This window comes from Pogoniulus pusillus, chromosome 10 (genome assembly GCF_015220805.1).
Source record: "Pogoniulus pusillus isolate bPogPus1 chromosome 10, bPogPus1.pri, whole genome shotgun sequence".
Classification (NCBI taxonomy): Eukaryota; Metazoa; Chordata; class Aves; order Piciformes; family Lybiidae; genus Pogoniulus; species Pogoniulus pusillus.
Genome location: NC_087273.1, coordinates 39,290,999 through 39,310,410, shown reverse-complemented (window position 1 = coordinate 39,310,410; position 19,412 = coordinate 39,290,999). Strand labels below are relative to the sequence as shown.

Here is a 19,412-nt window from a genome sequence, read left to right as displayed (position 1 = left end):
GACCTGCCCTGGCACAGCTCCAGGCTGTGTCCCCTTCTTCTGTTGCTGTTTTGCTGCAGCCTAGGCTGGGATTTACCTTCTAGGCTGCAAGCACTCACTGTTGGCTCATCCTTTGAGTGTCAGCAGAAGAGGTCTTTGTAACTACAGTGCAAATGAGTAGAGCTCCAGAACTTCAAGCTGTTAGTGCTGACCAATTGAGTTACTAATTCCATCAGCTATCTTCATGTGCTTTGTTTTCTTCTGATGGCTGCAAATAGTTGACTCATGGGTTTGGATTTCCCAACGTTCTTAATGCTTAGATTTTGTGGATTTAATAATGCAGATGAGTTGTTCTGAGCTTCCTGTTTCCTTTTGTCAGCTGGATTGTAATCAACTTTGCTCCTCTTAATTGGCAGTCTGCTTCTCCTCAGAAGATTGCCACTCCATTTGGTCTCCTAATACATCCTATTGGCTGTTTCTTTGCTAGTTCACTTGCAACATCAACAAAGCCAACAGCCAACAGCCTTAGCCATACAAATATGCATGTTTAGAGCTCCAGATTCAAGATTCAGCTGTAATTTTCACTGCTTTTGCCTTGGAATTCAGTCCAAACTCTGCTGCTTGGCCAGTGGTAGGTTGTCTAAGCTCACCAGTAGTTCCTTGGTGTTGATGGATCCATAGAATGGTTTGGATTGGAAGGGACCTTAAAGATCATCCAATTCCAAGCCCCTGCCATGGGCAGGGATACCTCCCTCTATCCCAGGTTGCTAAAGGCTTCATTCAGCCTGGCCTTGAGAACCTCCAGGGAGGTTGTGGAGGACAGAAGCACAGAATGTGATCTCTGATCACATTCTGTGCTTCTGTCCTCCACAACCACCCTGGAAAATCTGTGCCAGTGTCTCACCTCCCTTAACCTGTGCCAGTGTCTCACCTCCCTTAACCTGTGCCAGTGTCTCACCACCCTCACTGTCATGAATTTCTTCCTAATCTCCTGCCTAAATCAACCTCTCCAAGCTTCAGTCCATTCCCTCTCATCCTACCAGCACAAACCTTTGTCAGAAGTTCAACAGTACCTTCCCAGCTTTCTTGTAGCTCCCTTCAGGCACTGGAAAGCTTCTCTAAGGTCTCCTTGGAGCCTTCTCTAAGCTGTACATCCCCAACTCTCTCAGCCTGTCTCCATAGGGGAGGTTCTCCAGCCCTCTGAGCATCTTGGTGGCCTCTGGACTGGTTCCAGCAGTTCTGTGTCCTTCTGCTGGGGACACCAGAAGTGTAGGCAGTACTCCAGGTGGTTCTTCATCTCCTACCTTAGTTCCTTTTCTCTCTACTTCACTGTGTTGTACCTTTCAGGATCGTGGATTCCGCTAAGGGGAAGTGGCATTGAGTTTTGTTACAGGCAATAGAATGGGAATGATTTAGTTGTACATTAAGAGATGATTTTTGTCTACATGCAGCAGCAGCTTCCCAGAATTCATCTCTGACTTACTGCCAAGAAGCAAGAGGTCCTCCTCCTTCTCAGAACCCATCCCCTGGAAGCAGCAGCCCTCGGCCCTCGGTGATCGGGCGAACAGTTCAGCGACCTCGAGGGGATGGGCAAGACTGGGATGCAGCATCTTCCAGGTGAGGGGAATGGGGAAGGACTTCCCCTTCAGCTAAAATAGACTTAGTGCAGATTTTATCCTCAGCTCCTTGTCAGTGTGGGGGATGATCTGAGAGTTCTGCTAACCTAAGCTCGTAGAATGCGTTGGGTTGGAACGAACCTTCAAGATCGTTCAGCTCCAAACCCCTGCTTATGGGCAGGGACAGCTCTCAACTAGCCCAGGTTGCTCAAGGCCTCATCCAGCCTGGCCTTGAACACCTTTGGGGAGGTTGTGGAGGACAGAAGCACAGAATGTCATCTTGGAGGTCTCTTCCAGCCTGGTCGATTCTGTTCTATGCTATGTTATTCTATCCAGTTCCAACCCCCTGCCAGAGGCAGGGACACCTCCCACTAGAGCAGGTTGCTCAAGGACTGATCCAAGCTGGCCTTGAACACCTCCAGGGAGGTTGTGGAGGACAGAAGCACAGAATGGGATCTTTGATCACATTCTGTGCTTCTGTCCTCCACAACCACCCTGGAAAGTCTGTGCCAGTCTCTCACCACCCTCAACCTGTGCCAGTCTCTCACCACCCTCAACCTTTGCCAGTGTCTCCCTACCCTCCCTGCCAAGAATTTCTCCCTACTCTCAATTTGCCCTCCCCAAGCTTCAATCCATTCCCTCTCATCCTACCACTGCAAGCCCTTGTAAAATATCCCTCCCCAGCTTTTTTTAAGGCCCCCTTCAGGCTGCTCTGAGATCTTCCCAGAGCCTTCTCAAGCTGTCTGTAGGCATCAATACGTGCTTGAGTTTTCTCTTTGCCAGACTTAACTTTGCCTCTTTGTTCCTTGTGTTTTGCCTGTCGTTGCAAGTGGAAACAGCACTCAAGCAAATGCAAACTCCAGAGTCTCTCTGCACTCCCCACTTGATGTAGGACATTTGGACCTCTCAGCTCTTGAAAATGAGGACCCTTTGGAATTACAGATGAAGCAGCTTAGCCTGCCTCAGTTCTGTGTTGCCATCTTGGAGAGTGCAATACCTCTTCTAAGAACAGGTGAGAAAGCTCTGAATGAAGTCATTTCTCCCCTGCATCCTTCCCACCTTCAGCACAAAGCTCTGGAGAAGTTGGTAATGTCAAGTGAGTGCCTCAAATAAATCAGCTACAAATGATGCTTCCAACCTGGTTGATTCTATGCTGCTGTGGTCATTGTCACTACAGACACAGGCAGCTACACAGGCAGATATTTTTCTTCCACAGGGCTTCTAGAGCATGAAAAATCTGCCAAGGGATAGGAAAATGGCAAAGAAATTCCTGCCCAGACTTAAGTAGCAGCAGACTTTGCTTTTTCCAGACAGATTTCTGAGGGTGCAGAATTGTGATGCTAAAAAGCAAACTGGAAACTCAGCAGTGTTGTGTGAAATTCATCCCTGGTTGGAAATAGAAACAGAGCAGCAACAAGTAACTCAGCCAAGAGCTGCACTAAATGAAGTCTCTGGGGGGAAACTGTCACCATATGGTTCTCTGGCATGCCAGACAGCTTTGGCATTCTCTGTTGTATGAGGTTGGAAATATCTGGCTTGGCTCCAGGTGTTCTGCCTTGTTCAGTGTCTTTATTGATGATCTGGAGCAGGGCATTGAGTTCAGCACCAGTGAGTTTGCAGATGACTCCAAGCTAGGAGCAGCTGTGGAGCTGCTGGAGGGTAGGAGAGCCCTGCAGAGGGACCCATTCCTCCTCCTCCTCTCATTCCCAGACCTTGTCAGTAGTCCCTCCCCAGCCTTCCTCTAGCCCACTTCAGATCCTGGAAGGCCACTCCAAGGTCTCCCCCAAGCCTTCTCCCCTCCAGGCTGCACAGCCCCAACTCTCTCAGCCTGTGCTCAGAGCAGAGCTGCTGCAGCCCTCTCAGCATCTTGGTGACCTCCTCTGCACTGGCTCCAACACTTCCATGTGCTGCTTGTGCTGGGGGCTGCAGAACTGCCCCCAGGGCTGCAGGTGGGGTGTGAGGAGAGCAGAGCCAAGGGGCAGAATCCCCTCCCTTGCCCTGTGCCCACACTGCTCTTGCTGCAGCCCAGCACAGGGTTGTGTCTGGGCTGCACTCACAGTGCCAGCAGAGATGTTCAAATCCTTTAATGATCCCAGAATCACAGAACATGAGAGGCTGGAAGGGACCTCCAGAGATCATTGAGTCCTGGTAGCTCTCTTGGACTCTCTCTGTAGATCCCTGTCTGCCTGTTGGTTGTTGGGAGTCATTAGCCTGAGTTTGGTCAAAGCACTTCGAACAGCCCAGTTCAGAGCTGGACTAATCCTGTGTTCCAAATGATGTTTTCTGAATCTCACAATATTTTGGCTGCTTCTGATTTTCTGCTCTCATTTGTGTCCCCAGGCAGTAGGAGGGTGACAATGGAAGCTCTGGAGTTGCTGGTGGAAGACATGCTGCTTCTTGGGGATGCTGTTTCTGACAGTGTTTGGGAAGAGGAGAGCCTCTTTGCCTTGGAACTGGTGAGATTCTCCGGGCTTTGCCCAGCCATATTGGGCAGGCTGCTTTTGAGAGCCCCTGGCATGTTCTGCAGGGATTCATCTCCAGCTCTGCTCTTCTGCTGAGCCTACCCTTTGGGGAAGCTGCAAGTGTTGACTGCTGGCTCTAGCAGTGGCAGACCACTGGGAATTGCATTCTGGCAGATGATGTGGCCAGCAGGAGCAGGGCTATGGTGGTGAACCTCTGCTGGGCCCTGGGGAGGCCTCAGCTTGAGTGTTGCTCAAGAAGAACCTCCCTTGTCCTGCTGCCCACACTGCTCCTGAGCCAGCCCAGGATGCCACTGGCTCTGCTGCCCACCTGGGCACTGCTGCCTCCTCTGCAGCTCCTCTCTGCCAGCACCCCCAGGGCCCTCTCTGCCTGCCTGCTCTCAGCCACTCTGGCCCCAGCCTGCAGTGCTGCTTGGGGTTGTTGTGGCCAAAGTGCAGAACCTGCCCTTGGCCTTGTTCAGTCTCATCCCCTTGGCCTCTGCCCACCCATGCAGCCTGGCCAGGTCCCTCTGCAGGGCTCTGCTCCCCTCCCACAGCTCCACAGCTGCTCCTAGTTTGGTGTCATCTGCAAACTCACTGCTGCTGGTCTCAGTCCCCTCCTCCAGCTCATCAATATCAATAAGCATTGATGAGCTCCCCCTCAGCCTTCTGTTTTCCAGGCCAAAAAGAGCCATCCTGGGCATTCTGTGCCCTTCCTGCATTTGGGAGCTGTTTGGTGGTGTTGTCTGCTGCTCTGTCCAAGCCCTGTGGCCATGCAGTGAGCTTTCAGTGCTTGCCAATGGTTGTCCTCCTGATGTGTGTTTGCAGAAGGAGAAGCTGCTGCTGGTCTTGGGTCTGCTGGGAGAAACCATTCTGTATCACAGGAGCAACATGAGTGCAGAGCAGCCCGAGGTGATGTTGGTACACCACAGGATGGCATTTAACAGCATTTCACTCTTCACTGTCAGACTGCTGCAGACCCTGCTGCCTGTGGAAAAGGTAAGCCAGCACCAGTGGGAAGTGCTTTAGCTTGGGCTGGGCAGCTCTGATTAACAAAGGAGAACAGCCACCAGAGAGGGAAATTCGTCTGATGTACATGGGTGGGCTCACAGATTGCACTGGGTTAGAAGGGACCCCCCAAGGGCCTCTTGTCTACCCTCCCTGCAGGCAGCTGGGACACCTCCAACTCGAGCAGGCTGCCCAGGGGCACAGCAAGTCTCATCCTGAATGCCTCCAGGCACAGGGCCTCAAGCAGCTCCTGGGCAGCCTGTTCTGGTGTCTCACCACTCTCATTGTGCAGAACTTCCTCCTGATGTCCAGCTTGAGTCTCCCCTGTTCCAGTTCAAGCCATTGTCCCTTGTCCTGTCACCACAGGCCCTTCTAAGCAGTCCCTTCCTCAGCCTCTCTGGAGGTTCCCTTCAGATACTGAAATGCAGCCCTCAGGTCCCTCCAGAGCCTTCTCTCCCTCTGCAGGCTGCACAACCCCAGTTCTCTCAGCCTGTCCCCATAGCAGAAGTTCTCCAGCCCTCTGATCACCTTTGTGGCCCTCCTCTGGTCCCACTCCAGCAGATTTATGTCTCTCTTGTGTCCAACCATGGGAAGTCCTCTCTGTCCATCCTGCTAGCAGTGCATTCTGCAGACTCTGCTGCAGATTTCAAGTCTCATCCTCCTCCCTCTCAGCAGTTTTAATCCTTTCTCTTCAATCAGTGGTTGAAATTCAGTGTTCTCTTTGCCTCTTTAGTCTGTTTTCTGCTGTGCTGCCTGGTTTGCAAGGCTTTGCTGCCCCCTGCTCCTTCCCAGCATGTGTGCAAGGCAGACTGGAGTGATGTTTATGTTATATAATGCTTAAAAGCACCACTTTGAACCTGCTGGAACACAGGAAGCAATTCGTGTTTCATACATCCCTGTGACTGGAATTCTCCTGTCCTTAAAGAGCTCTTGGAAAGAACTTCTGGTAGAAGCTCTTGAGTTCAGAGACTCACAGAATGGTTTGGATTGGAAGGGAACTTCAAGGTCAACCAGTTCCAACCACCCTGCCATAGGCAGGGACACCTCCCACCAGCCCAGGTTGCTCATCCAGGCTGGCCTTGAACACCTCCAGGGAGACTGTGGAGGACAGAGGCACAGAATGGCCCTGAGCCTCCTCTGCTGCAGGCTGCACCCCCCCAGCTCCCTCAGCCTCTCCTCACAGGGCTCTGCTCCAGGCCCCTCCCCAGCCTTGCTGCCCTTCTCTCAACACCTTCCAGCACCTCAACATCTCTCTTGAATTGAGGGACCCAGAGCTGGACACAGCACTCCAGGGGTGGCCTGAGCAGAGCTGAGCACAGGGGCACAAGAACCTCCCTTGTCCTGCTGCCCACACTGCTCCTGAGCCAGCCCAGGATGCCATTGGCTCTGCTGCCCACCTGGGCACTGCTGCCTCCTCTGCAGCTCCTCTCTGCCAGCACCCCCAGGGCCCTCTCTGCCTGCCTGCTCTCAGCCACTCTGGCCCCAGCCTGCAGTGCTGCTTGGGGTTGTTGTGGCCAAAGTGCAGAACCTGCCCTTGGCCTTGTTCAGTCTCATCCCTTTGGCTCTGCCCACCCATGCAGCCTGGCCAGGTCCCTCTGCAGGGCTCTGCTACCCTCCAGCAGCTCCACAGCTGCTCCTAGCTTGGTGTCATCTGCAAACTCACTGCTGGTGGACTCAATGCCCTGCTCCAGATCATCAGTAAAGACACTGAACAGGACTGTGCCCAGCACTGGTCCCTGGGGCACACCACCAGTGCCAGCTGCCAGCTGGATGTGGCACCATTCACCACCACTCTCTGGGCCCATGTGTAAGGACATTGAAGAATGCTGCTGTTGGGTTTGTTGTGTTTTCAGGATGCTCTCCTCACAGCTCTTTTCTCTTCCCAAGGCAAGTAAAGTCCCACAGAAGAGTTTGCTGAGTGCTTTATTCCTTCTGTCCCTGGACCTGCCCTTCTCTGTGGAGTACCCAAGCGTTCAGGAGTCCGTCGCAGCCTACCTGGAGCAGATGAGCACTGAGGACTACAGGCTTTACAAGCAAGCCTCAGAAGCTGCCTGTTCAATGGAATGCACCTGCAGCTTCATGGCTGAAGTCCAGAAGAAGGTCTGTGGTGGGCTTATGTAAGATGTTTTCTGCTGGCAAATCGCATCCCTCCCTTTTCTCTGTGCTGCAACCTACGGTGTAGCGTAGCTGAAGAGAGTCCACACCTCTGAGTGCTCCACATGCTGCACGATGTGCTGCATTTGGATCTGCTCGTGCCAGTGCTGCTCATGAGGTTTGTGGGGGCAAAGTAAACCCCCATTTATCCTGAGTTGAAACAAAGAATTCAGCCTGGAGAAGGGAAGGCTTCAGGGAGACCTTAGAGCAGCCTTCCAGTACCTGAAGGGGGCTGCAAGAAAGCTGGGGTGGGATTGTTCAACTTTTAGCAAGGGCTTGTGGTGGTAGGATGAGAGGGAATGGATTGGAGCTTGGGGAGGTTGATTTGGGCAGGAGATTAGGAAGAAATTCTTGACAGTGAGGGTGGTGAGAGACTGGCACAGGTTGCCCAGGGAGTTTGTGGAGCACAGAAGCACAGAATGTGATCAAAGCACCTGGAGTGCTGTGTCCAGTTGTGGGCTCCTGAATTGCAGAGAGCTGTTGAGGTGCTGGAAGGTGTTGAGAGAAGGGCAGCAAGGCTGGGGAGGGGCCTGGAGCAGAGCCCTGTGAGGAGAGGCTGAGGGAGCTGGGGGTGTGCAGCCTGCAGCAGAGGAGGCTCAGGGCAGAGCTCATTGCTGCCTGCAGCTGCCTGCAGGGAGGCTGTAGCCAGGTGGGGTTGGGCTCTGCTGCCAGGCAGCCAGCATCAGAAGAAGGGGACACAGCCTCAAGCTGTGCCAGGGCAGGTCTAGGCTGGATGTGAGGAGGAAGTTCCTGGCAGAGAGAGTGATTGGCATTGGAATGGGCTGCCCAGGGAGGTGGTGGAGTGGCTGTGGCTGGAGGTGTTCTTGCCAAGCCTGGCTGGGGCACTTAGTGCCATGGTCTGGTTGGTTGGGCAGGGCTGGGTGCTAGGTTGGGCTGGATGAGCTTGGAGCTCTCTGCCAACCTGCTTGGTTCTGTGATTCACACCTTGAGTGCTGTGTCCAGTTCTAGGCCCTTCAGTTCAAGAGAGATGTTGAGATACTGAAAGGTGTCCAGAGAAGGGCAGCAAGGCTGAGAGGGATCTGATCAATGCCTGTAAATCTCTGAGGGGTGGGGGGCAAGGTGAAGGTGCCAGGCTCTGTGTGGTGCTGCCCAGGGTTAGGATGAGCAGCAATGGGCATAAATTGAAGCACAAAAGGCTCCACTCCACCATGAGAAGATGCTTCTTTGTCGTGAAGGTGCTGGAGGCCTGAAGCAGGCTGCCCAGAGAGGTTGTGGAGTCTCCTCTGGAGGCTTTTCCAGCCTACCTGGATGTGTTCTTAGAGTCATGGAACCAAGCAGGTTGGCAGAGAGCTCCAAGCTCAGCCAGCCCAACCTAGCACCCAGCCCTGCCCAACCAACCAGCCCATGGCACTCAGTGCCCCATCTAAGTTCCTGTGTGGCCTGCCCTGCATGATCCTGCTCTGGCAGGGGGATCGGGCTGAATACTCTCTAGAGGTTCCCTCTGACCCCCCACAGTCTCTGATTCTACTTTTAATAGCACTGATTAACATTGCTGGTTTCTTTTCCTTCATTTTTTCTTCTCAGGGGCAGAAGAATCTTTCTGAATTGGTGGAGTTGGCAGAGGAGGCTTTGAGCAGCCTCCCCTACCATCAGCACATGCCTTTGCTTCAGGAAAGCATCCACCTCTGCTCCAATCTGTGAGTCTCTTGCTATGCGGACCTGAAACTTGAGCAAATAGCATCTGTGTTGGGGGAGAAGCTTCTCCAGGTGAAGCATGAAGGTGTTTTTCCTTCATGCCTTTGAAATTATTTTGGGTCATCCTGTAGTGGATTTCTCCCAGATGGAATTTCAGCTGCTCAGACTCCTGGGGTGCAGCAAGAAAAGTGTGGCCAGCAGGTGTAGGGAGGTTCTCCTTCCCCTCTGCTCCTGCCCTGCTGAGACCACAGCTGCAATACTGTGTCCAGTTTGGGCTCCCCGGTTTAAGAGAGACAGGAACCTGCTGGAGAGAGTCCAAGAGAGCTATGAGGATGATGAAGGGGCTTGAACTGCTGTGAAGAAAGGCTGAGGGCCCTGGGGCTGTTCAGGCTGGAGAAGGGAAGGCTGAGAGGGGATGTGAATATCTGAGAGTTGGGTGTCAAGCTGAAGGAGCCAGGCTCTGTGTGCTGCTGCCCAAGAGCAGGACAAGGGCCAGCAGGGACAGGCTGGAGCAGAGCAGGTTCCACCTCAGCATGAGGAGAATCTTCTTTCTCGTGAGGCTGCAGGAGCAGGCTGCCAGAGAGGTTGTGGAGCCTCCTTCTCTGCAGACTTTGCAACCCCACCTGCCTGTGTTCCTGCATGACCTGTCCCAGCTGCTCCTGCTCTGGCAGGGAATTGGACTGAGTGCTCTCTGCAGCTCCCTCCCTACCCCTGCCTCCTGTCATTCTTAGTATGATTTGGGACAGTATGTTTTGACCTCTGGGCTTTGGTCTATCAGATAAGTATTCAGGATGTTTACCTTCTCAGGAAGTGCTTTCCAGAGATGATCCTAACATTTAGGAGGCAGATGTTTGTGGAACCACTAAACCCAAGATTTCTTTGCCTTGTTTTTCAGCTGGAGGTCTGCTGAGGCTAACTCATTGCTCCAGGCTGAAGGTCAGAAGCTGCTTCTCCATCTACTGTCTCATCCTTTGCCAAATATAAAAGCTGAAGCCTATAACTGCTGTTTGGAAGTGGTTAAGGTTAGAGCTGATGTTTACTGAACCCTTGGGGTGTTGCACTAAGGAATGCAGGAGCAGGTCCTGAGGGCTGCAGAACCTCCCCTGTGGGATCAGGCTGGGAGAGTTGGAGATGTTGAGCCTGGAGAAGGCACCAGGCAGACACTGCAGCAGCATTCCAGTACCTAAAGTGGGCTGCAAGAAAGCTGGGGGGGGGGGGACCTTTTACCAGAGCTTGTTGTGGTAGGATGAGAGGGAATGGATTGAAGCTTGGGGAGGGCAGAGTGAGACTGGAGATGAGGAAGAAGATCTTTGCAGTGATGGTGGTGAGACACTGGCAGAGGTTGAGGGTGGTGAGAGACTGGCACAGACTTTCCAGGGTGGTTGTGGAGGACAGAAGCACAGAATGTGATCAAAGATCCCATTCTGTGCTTCTGTCCTCCACAACCTCCCTGGAGGTGTTCAAGGCCAGGCTGGATAAGACCTTGAGCAACCTGTTTTAGTGAGAGGTGTCCCTGTCCATGACAGGAAGGTTGGAGTAGATGATCTTAAAGGTCCTTTCCAAGCCCACTCATTATTTGAACCTATGACTGTTTTCTCACCAAAGTCATTCTTGAAGCAAGTCTGGTTTTGACTGTGTCAAACTAAAGCAAGCTGCCTGGAGCCACCAGTCTGCCTGGCTGCATTTCTCTGTGACCTTGCTCTGGTAGGGGGTAGAGTGGAGTGGGTGATTTCTAGAGGTCCCTTCCAACCCTTAACATCCTCTCTTTCTGTGACCTGTGAAACTAAAGAGCTGCTTTGCTTTCTGCTGAAGGACTGTTTAGGTGTTCATAATGTTGCCAAGCCTGGGTGTTCAGCCTGCCACGGAGTGCATTTCCTTCTCCAGCCACAAGTGTTGTATGAGGTCTGTGCCTTTGGCCTTCAGGAAGAGAAGAATGAGGTACTGTGTCTCACAGCTTCGTTTATGAGTTGTTGTTGTGCAGATAAAGTAGGTGTTGATTGTTCTCCGTGGTGGTCTGAGCTTTACCTGGCTTCTTGTGCCTAGGAACCTGTGGAAAGAGTGAGGCTGTGGTCAGCTGAAAGGCTTTTAGAGAGGGGCTGAGGGAAAACAGTGTTCTCAGTGTTGGAGGCTGTTAAATGTAACAAAGAGCAATGCCAATGGGAGAGCCCTGCAGAGGGACCTGGCCAGGCTGGATGGGTGGGCAGAGGCCAATGGGATGAGACTGAACAAGGCCAAGGGCAGGTTCTGCACTTTGGCCACAACAACCCCAAGCAGCACTGCAGGCTGGGGCCAGAGTGGCTGAGAGCAGGCAGGCAGAGAGGGCCCTGGGGGTGCTGGCAGAGAGGAGCTGCAGAGGAGGCAGCAGTGCCCAGGTGGGCAGCAGAGCCACTGGCATCCTGGGCTGGCTCAGGAGCAGTGTGGGCAGCAGGACAAGGGAGGTTCTTGTGCCCCTGTGCTCAGCACTGCTCAGGCCACCCCTGGAGTGCTGTGTCCAGTTCTGGGCTCCTCTATTCAAGAGAGATGTTGCAGTACTGGAAGGTGTCCACAGGAGGGCGACAAAGCTGAGGGGCCTGGAGCAGAGCCCTGTGAGGAGAGGCTGAGGGAGCTGGGGGGGTGCAGCCTGCAGCAGAGGAGGCTCAGGGCAGAGCTCATTGCTGCCTGCAGCTGCCTGCAGGGAGGCTGTAGCCAGGTGGGGTTGGGCTCTGCTGCCAGGCAGCCAGGGACAGAAGAAGGGGACAGAGGCTGAAGCTGTGCCAGGGCAGGTCTAGGCTGGATGTGAGGAGGAAGTTCCTGGCAGAGAGAGTGATTGGCACTGGAATGGGCTGCCCAGGGAGGTGGTGATCTCTGAGGTCCCCTCTGCCCTGAGCCATTTGGTGCTTCTGTGCATTTCCAAGTGCCATGCTGCAGTGACAATACTGTGTCTGTAGATGCTGTCTGTTGGAGATGCTTTTGTCTAACCTGTCCAGTCAGAGCCCTGGCAAAGTGACCTGGACACAGCCATGGCTGCATTCATTTCTCTGGTTTTGGGCAGGTGAACTCCACAGCCAAGGCCATTCTGCTGCACCTGCTGCAGGGACGATTGGTGATGGAAGGGTTGACTTGGACCAAGTTTGTTGAGGCCCTCTGCCCTGTCCTGCCTGTTTTGCAGGTACTCCTAACTGCTTCAGTCTGAGTGTGATGGATGAAATGTAGGGAAGAGAGCAGTACCAGGAAACAAGGTCTTCATCTTCAGTGCCTGCATGGTTCACTCCACTGACTTACTGATTTCACAGTACTGGGAGCTTTCAGCACAGAGTCCTATTTCCTTCTCAGCTGCCTTAAAAACCTGCATTTTAGATTTTAGTGGAAGGTTCATAAAATGCAGGAAAAAGGAGGGACAGGCCCTGGGGGTCTGGGCTGATGCAAAGCTCCACAGGAGCCTGCAGTGGGAGTGCAGCCCAGACACAACCCTGTGCTGAGCTGCAGCAAGAGCAGTGTGGGCACAGGGCAAGGGAGGGGACTCTGCCCCTTGGCTCTGCTCTCCTCACACCCCACCTGCAGTCCTGGGGGCAGTTCTGCAGCCCCCAGTACAAGCAGCACATGGAAATGTTGGAGCCAGTGCAGAGGAGGCCACCAAGATGCTGAGAGGGCTGCAGCAGCTCTGCTGTGAGCACAGGCTGAGAGAGTTGGGGCTGTGCAGCCTGGAGAGGAGAAGGCTTTGAGGAGACCTTGGAGTGGCCTTGCAGGATCTGAAGGGAGCTAGAGGAAGGCTGGGGAGGGACTATTGAGAAGGTCTGGGAATGAGAGGATGAGGAGCAATGGGTTTAAAGTGGCAGAGGGGAGAGATTGAAAGTGGATGTTAGGAAGAAGTTGTTTGCAGTGAGGATGGTGAGAGACTGGCACAGGTTGAGGGTGCTGAGACACTGGCACAGATTTTCCAGGGTGGTTGTGGAAGACAGATCTTTGATCCCATTCTGTGCTTCTGTCCTCCACAACCTCCCTGGAGGTGTCCACGGCCAGCTTGGATGAGTCCTTGAGCAACCTGTTCTAGTGGGAGGTGTCCCTGCCTGTGGCAGAGGCTTGGAACTGGCTGATCCTCGAGGTCCTTTCCAACCTAACCCATTCTGTGCTGCTATGATTCTCTCTAGGAATATTTGGTTTAGTTTGATCTAGTAGAGAGGCTTCCAACTGCAATAATTTAAGGCACCTGGGCAGGGTGGATCTAGGTTGGACATCAGGAGGAAGTTCTGCACAGTGAGTGGTGAATGCAGCCACAGCTTGCCCAGGGCTGTGCTTAAGGTCCTGTCTCTGGAGGTATTCAAGTTGCTGGACCTAGAGGTCCAGCTTGCTGTGTCCTTGGGCAGCCTGCTCTAGCTGGGGGTGTCCCTGCTGCCTGCAGTGGTTTTGGGTAAGATGCCCTTAGAGAGTTCCTTCAAACCCACTGTGTCCTGTGTGAAACCCTGTAACAAAAGGGGCATTGATTCCTTTCTCTAATTAACTAACTCATTAATTAGAAGGTGTTTTTTTTTGCTGCTAGGGATTTATGTTTGTTGTCTTTTGTTTTAGGGCTATGCTGACACAAAAGATGTGCTGGGTAAATGCATCCTTACCCTGAGTGAAACAGCCTCTGCCACGGGGGAGGGCGTTCTGCCTGCAGCTGCCAGGCTCAGGGCTGCTCTGCGTCTTCTCTTCTCCAAGAAGCAGCAGTAAGTGACACCCTGCAGCCTTCTGGTGGCACAAACACCTTTGTCCTGCCCTTTAGGAGGGCTGGGCACAGATGTATTGGAGCTGCTTAAGATAACTAAGGGATTTGCTTAAGTAGTGCGGGAAGGTGGTTTTGCTTGTAGCAGGTATCTGGAGCAGCTTGAGGGAGCTGGGGGTTGTTTGGCTTGGAGAAGGCTGAGGGAAGACCTCATTGCTCTCAACAGCTCCCTCAAAGCAGGTTGGAGTTGGTCTCTTGTCCCCAGTTACTATTGATAGGATGAGAGGAAATGGCCTCAAGTTGCCCCAGGAGAGGTTGAGTTTGGATATGAGGAAAAGTTTCTTTCCTGCAAGAGTGGTGAGGAGTTGGAACAGGCTGCCTGGGGAGGTGGTGGAGACCCCAGCCCTGGAGCTGCTAAAAAAATGGCCAGACATGGCACTTTGGGACATGGCTTAGTGGAAGGCTGTGGTGGTGTTGGACTCAGTGATCTCAGAGGTCTGTTCCAACCAAAGCACTGCTGTGAGTCTGTGTTCTTGCAACCAGCAGCTGATGGTTCTGCAGTGGGTTGCTTTGCAAGGCAGAGTGATCAGTAAGGAGTAAATACTTCCCCTTTACACTGTATTCATTTCATAAACCAATTCATTCCTCACCCTCCAGACAAAGTTCTCCACTTCAGGCAGCTTCCTCTATTTGCTCTCTCCCCTGTTTACTCCCTTAGGGTTCGTTACTCAGCTCTCCAGCATTTAACATCCCATCTGCTGAGCGAGGAAGACGCAGACCTGAGGCACCCAGGGCTGCAGGGCAGCCTGCTCTCCTGCACTGCAGATCTCTTTGTCCTGGAGAAAGCTGTTGAGCTAAAGCTGGATGAGAAGACAGAGTCAGTAATTAAGGTGAGTGACCTCTGTCTGAAGATTGCCAAGGATTGGCTCTTCAAGACAAGCCTGGCTGAGGCACTTAGTGCCATGGTCTAGTTGACTGGATAGGGCTGGGGGATAGGTTGGAATGGCTGATCTTGGAGGTCTCTTCCAACCTGCTTGACTCTATGATTCTAATTGTACCTGATTGATTATATGATTCTGTGACTTGGGGGTGTTGATCAATGAGAGGCTCCCCAGGAGCCAGCAGTGCTCTCCTGTAGCCCAGCAGGCAGCTGTGTGCTGGGCTTCAGCCAGAGGAGTGTGGGCAGCAGGGCAGGAGAGGGGACTGGATGAGGCACTTAGTGCCATGGTCTAGTTGGTTGGATAGGGCTGGGTGATCATGGAATCATCAAATCTAGTAGGGCTGGTTCCCTTGTTTGCTCACCTCCTGCTGGCTGCAGAGCTGATGTAGTTTCCCTTGCAGGCAGAGACTGTTGAGAAGCTTTGTGCCATCCTGACTTCAGCTGCAGTGGACCCAGCCCTGCGCAGGTCTGCAGCTGCCCAGCTGGCTGTCATTGTGGAAGGTAAAAGACTTCAGCAGCAGCTTTGTGTTCCTGGGGAGATCCCTGTGAGAGCTTGCAGGGTGGGTGGGTTTCCTGTCTGCTTGGCTAAGGGCACTCTCTCATTTTTAGTCAGTTCTTGGGCTGGGATTTTAATGCTCCCCTGGGTGCATGAGAGGATTCTTTTGGTAGTGATGTAGTTCACCTGGGCAGAAGTGATGAGTTTGGGCAAAGAAGATCTGATTGAATTGAGATGCAGTGAAGCTATTTTCTACAGAGCATGGTTTGACTTACTGCAGGCAGGTTTTAAACCTCAAGCATAGAATCACAGAACCAAACAGGTTGGCAGAGAGCTCCAAGCTCACCCAGCCCAGCCTAGCACCCAGCCCTGCCCAACCGACCAGACCATGGCACCACTAAGTGCCCCAGCCAGGCTTGGCTTCAACACCTCCAGCCACAGCCACTCCACCACCTCCCTGGGCAGCCCATTCCAATGCCAATCACTCTCTCTGACAACAACTTCCTCATCACGTCCACTCTAGACCTGCCCTGTAACAGCTTGAGGCTGTGTCCCCTTGTTCTGCTGCTGGCTGCCTGGCAGCAGATCCCAGCCCCACCTACCATAAGAAATGTAGTCTCAGACTGGTGTGGAAGCAGTGTTTCTAACTGCCCTTTCTCCTTCCTACAGATCCCAAAATGCATGGCACTGTGAAAAAGTTGGGGGTGGTAGAGAAGGTTGTGGCTTACCTGAGGGAGTGCACAGACGTGGATGGCTCGGTAAGACTGAGACAACATCTCTGCTGTGGGGCCCTGGGGCTGGTTAGTCTGGAGAAGATAAGGCTAAGAGGAGATCTGAGCAATGTCTCTGAATACCTGAGGGGTGGGAGGGCAAGATGAAGGTGCCAGGCTCGGTGTGGTGGTGCCCAGGGATAGGACACACTGCAGTGAGTGTAACCTGGGACACAGAAGTTCCTCCTCAGCGTGAGGAGAAGCTTCTTTACTGTGAGGATGTTGGAGACCTGGAGCAGGCTGCTCAGAGAGATTGTGGAGTCTCCTTCTGGAGACTTTCCAAACCCACTTGGATGCATTCCTGTGTTACCTGCCCTGGGTGACCCTGCCTTGTCAGGGGGTTGGACTGGATGATCTCTTTGGGTCCCTTCCAACCCCTGACATCCTGATCCTGTCTGATCCTGTGATCTCTTGAGGGCTCTTCCAACCCCTAACATTCTGATTGTGTGTGTGTCCTGATGTTGCACTGCTGGTTTCATAGAACCATAGAATCACAGAACCAGGCAGGTTGGCAGAGAGCTCCAAGCTCACCCAGCCCAACCTAGCACCCAGCCCTGCCCAACCAACCAGACCATGGCACTAAGTGCCCCATCCAGGCTTGGCTTCAACACCTCCAGCCACAGCCACTCCACCACCTCCCTGGGCAGCCCATTCCAGTGCCAATCACTCTCTCTGCCAGGAACTTCCTCATCACATCCAGCCTAGACCTGCCCTGGCACAGCTTCAGGCTGTTCCCCCTTCTGCTGCTGGCTGCCTGGCAGCAGAGCCCAACCCCACCTGGCTACAGCCTCCCTGCAGGCAGCAATGAGCTCTGCCCTGAGCCTCCTCTGCTGCAGGCTGCACCCCCCCAGCTCCCTCAGCCTCTCCTCACAGGTCTGTGCTCCAGGCTCCTCCCCAGCCTTGCTGCCCCTCTCTGGACACCTTCCAGCACCTCAGCACCTCTGAGCTTTCTCTTAGTTCCCTGTGTGCTGAGCTTTGCCTGGTGAAAGTTGCAGAGCATTTCAGCGAGGAAGCCTCAAACTCCCATCCCGAAAAATGAGTGGTTTAGATCAAGGCAGCAGGATAAGCTGGCAGCTGTGTCTGAAATTCCTCATGACAGCTTGCAGTGCCCCCTTGGTGCCAGATTATTCCAGTGGTTGTCTGTTATCCCTTGTTTTCTGTGCTCCTGCAGCTCAGGGAAGCCATGGTGGTGCCCTGCCTGACTCTCCTACGCAAGCTGCTGTCTGCTGACCCGCTGCTTCGCCTGGCCCTGGCTCAGCACTCAGCTCTGCTGCTCTTACTCCTCAGAGGTAAGGAGTCTGTCTTGGCTTGAGTGCTTGCATCAACACAAAATCAGTGCAGTGTGGTTAGATGGATAACCAAAGGCCTTCAAAAGAACCTCAGATCACTTCAGAGGCTCTCATGGTTAGAAGAGAAGTCAGCCTGTGCTGCTGTTATCCAAGTGTCACCAGCAGGATGAGGGAGGGGATTCTGCCCCTCTGCTTGGCTCTAATGAGACCTCACCTAGAGTGCTGCATCCAGTCCTGGCACTGCCAGCTAGAGAAGGAGAAGGAACTGCTGAAGTGGGTCCAGAGGAGAGCCATAAAGGTTGTCAGAGGGCTGGAGAACCTCCCCTATGGGCAGAGGCAGAGAGAGTTGGGGCTGTTCAGCCTGGACACTCCATGGGAGACCTTAGAGTGACCTTCCAGTGCCTGAAAGGGGCCTGCAAGAAAGCCAGGAAGAGACTTTTGACAAGGGCTTGGAGTGCTAGGATGAGAGGGAATGGATTGAAGGGCAGATTGAGACTGGAGAGGAGGAAGAAGTTGTTTGCAGTGAGGGTGGTGAGACACTGGCAGAGGTTGAGGGTGGTGAGACACAAGCATAGATTTTCCAGGGTGGTTGTGGAGGACAGAAGCACAGAATGTGATCAAAGATCAAAGATCACATTCTGTGCTTCTGTCCTCCACAACCTCCCTGGAAGTGTTCAAGGTCAGGTTGGATGAAGCCTTGAGCAACCTGGGCTGGTTGGAGGTGTCCCTGCCCATGGCAGAGGGGTTGGAATTGTCTGATCTTTAAGGTCCCTTCCAACCTTGACACTAACCAATCTGTGTTGTGAGATCTGTGGAAGATGTTTGACAAGCTGCCTGTGGGAATGAGTTGGGTTTAGCCAGAGGCTTTCTCTGTGTGTGTCTTTTCCTAACACCCTTTCATGGCTCTCTGTTCCTCCATCCAGTTTCTCTGCTGCTCCAAAACGATGCTGCTGTTTTAACTGAAGCTGCGGTGCTGCTTTGCCTGCTGCTCTTTGATGAAGCAGCCAGAACAGAAACATGGTATGAGAAACCACTTCTTGAATGGTGTCATCTCTGGGGGGGGTAAAAGTGAAGCTTCTAATGACAGTCAGGTTAGATAGCCAAAGAAATCATAACTCTCAACCTTCATGGAGCTGAAATTGCATGTTTGTAGACCAGGGAAATGGTTCCAGTATTTGGGTTAACTGCTGTAGAGGCATAGATGTGGCCAGTTCTGGAGCCCCCAACACAAGCAGGACGTGGAACTGTTAGAGCCAGTCCAGAGGAGGCCACCAAGATGCTGAGAGGGCTGCAGCAGCTCTGCTCTGAGAGAGTTGAGGCTCTGCAGCCTGGAGAAGACTTCCAGGAGAGCTTGGAGTGGCCTTGTGGGATCTGAAGTGTGCTCCAGGAAGGCTGGGGAGGGACTATTGACAAGGTCTGGTGATGAGAGGATGAGGAGGAATGGGTTTAAAGTAGCAGAGGGGAGATTGAAACTGGGTGTTAGGAAGAAGTTGTTTGCAGTGAGGGTGGTGAGAGACTGGCACAGGTTGAGGGTGCTGAGACACTGGCACAGGTTGAGGGTGCTGAGACACTGGCACAGGCTGAGGGTGCTGAGACACTGGCACAGGTTGAGTTTGGTGAGACACTGGCACTGATTGAGTTTGGTGAGACACTGGCACAGTTTGAGGGTGGTGAGACACTGGCCCAGGTTGCCCAGGGAGGTTGTGGAGGGCAGAAGCACAGAATGGGATCAAAGATCATATATTATGTTACTTGCAAGCAGCACACACTTGAGACAAGAAAAATCTGCTTTCAGGAGGCACAGCTGTGGAGTGTGGAAAGAATTCTCTCATTACATTTGCACAGTAAATCCATTTATGAAATGAAATGAAATTTCAAGCAGTAATTATCATGGCTAGGAAACAAATACCTGCTGTGGGGTGTTCCTTTGCCTCCTTTTGATGTGCAGTGTAGCAGTGACAAATAGTCTCTGTGTGCCTGATCTAAAAGCTCTTCTTACTGCTGCACACTCATGAAGAAATGTTTATTGATCTCCATTAATCCTCAGTGGGTTACTGTGGAGCTAGCTGGGGGGGAAAGCTGCTGCTGTGTCTGAATGATAAAGAAATAATCAGTTAGAAGAAAAGGAAAGCTTGAGAGAGCTGCTTGCCACTTGGCTCTGCTGAGGCCTCACCTGCACTGCTCTGTCCAGCTCTGCAGCGCAGGAAGGATGTGGACCTGATGGTGCAGGTCCAGAGGAGAGTGGCAGAAATGATTCAAGGGTTGCAGCAGCTCTGCTGCCACAAGGACAGGCTGAGGAAGCTGAGGGTGTGCAGCCTGGAGGAGAGAAGGCTCCAGGCAGCTCTAATAGCAGCCTGCCACTAC

At 52.9% G+C, this 19,412-nt stretch overlaps 1 protein-coding gene across 1 annotated transcript in view; it reads left to right on the top strand.

The window, feature by feature from the left end:
* RTTN (rotatin) overlaps positions 1 to 19,412 on the top strand; it is a 74,573-nt gene that overhangs the window by 10,843 nt on the left and 44,318 nt on the right. The window contains exons 8-22 of the mRNA XM_064150305.1: positions 1,431 to 1,596; positions 2,426 to 2,607; positions 3,936 to 4,051; positions 4,883 to 5,053; positions 6,950 to 7,162; positions 8,762 to 8,874; positions 9,768 to 9,894; positions 10,685 to 10,810; positions 11,904 to 12,020; positions 13,418 to 13,557; positions 14,272 to 14,443; positions 14,895 to 14,994; positions 15,659 to 15,747; positions 16,931 to 17,048; positions 17,972 to 18,068. Coding sequence (XP_064006375.1) covers positions 1,431 to 1,596; positions 2,426 to 2,607; positions 3,936 to 4,051; positions 4,883 to 5,053; positions 6,950 to 7,162; positions 8,762 to 8,874; positions 9,768 to 9,894; positions 10,685 to 10,810; positions 11,904 to 12,020; positions 13,418 to 13,557; positions 14,272 to 14,443; positions 14,895 to 14,994; positions 15,659 to 15,747; positions 16,931 to 17,048; positions 17,972 to 18,068 — 2,047 coding nt within the window. The remainder of the gene's footprint in view (positions 1 to 1,430; positions 1,597 to 2,425; positions 2,608 to 3,935; positions 4,052 to 4,882; positions 5,054 to 6,949; positions 7,163 to 8,761; positions 8,875 to 9,767; positions 9,895 to 10,684; positions 10,811 to 11,903; positions 12,021 to 13,417; positions 13,558 to 14,271; positions 14,444 to 14,894; positions 14,995 to 15,658; positions 15,748 to 16,930; positions 17,049 to 17,971; positions 18,069 to 19,412) is intronic.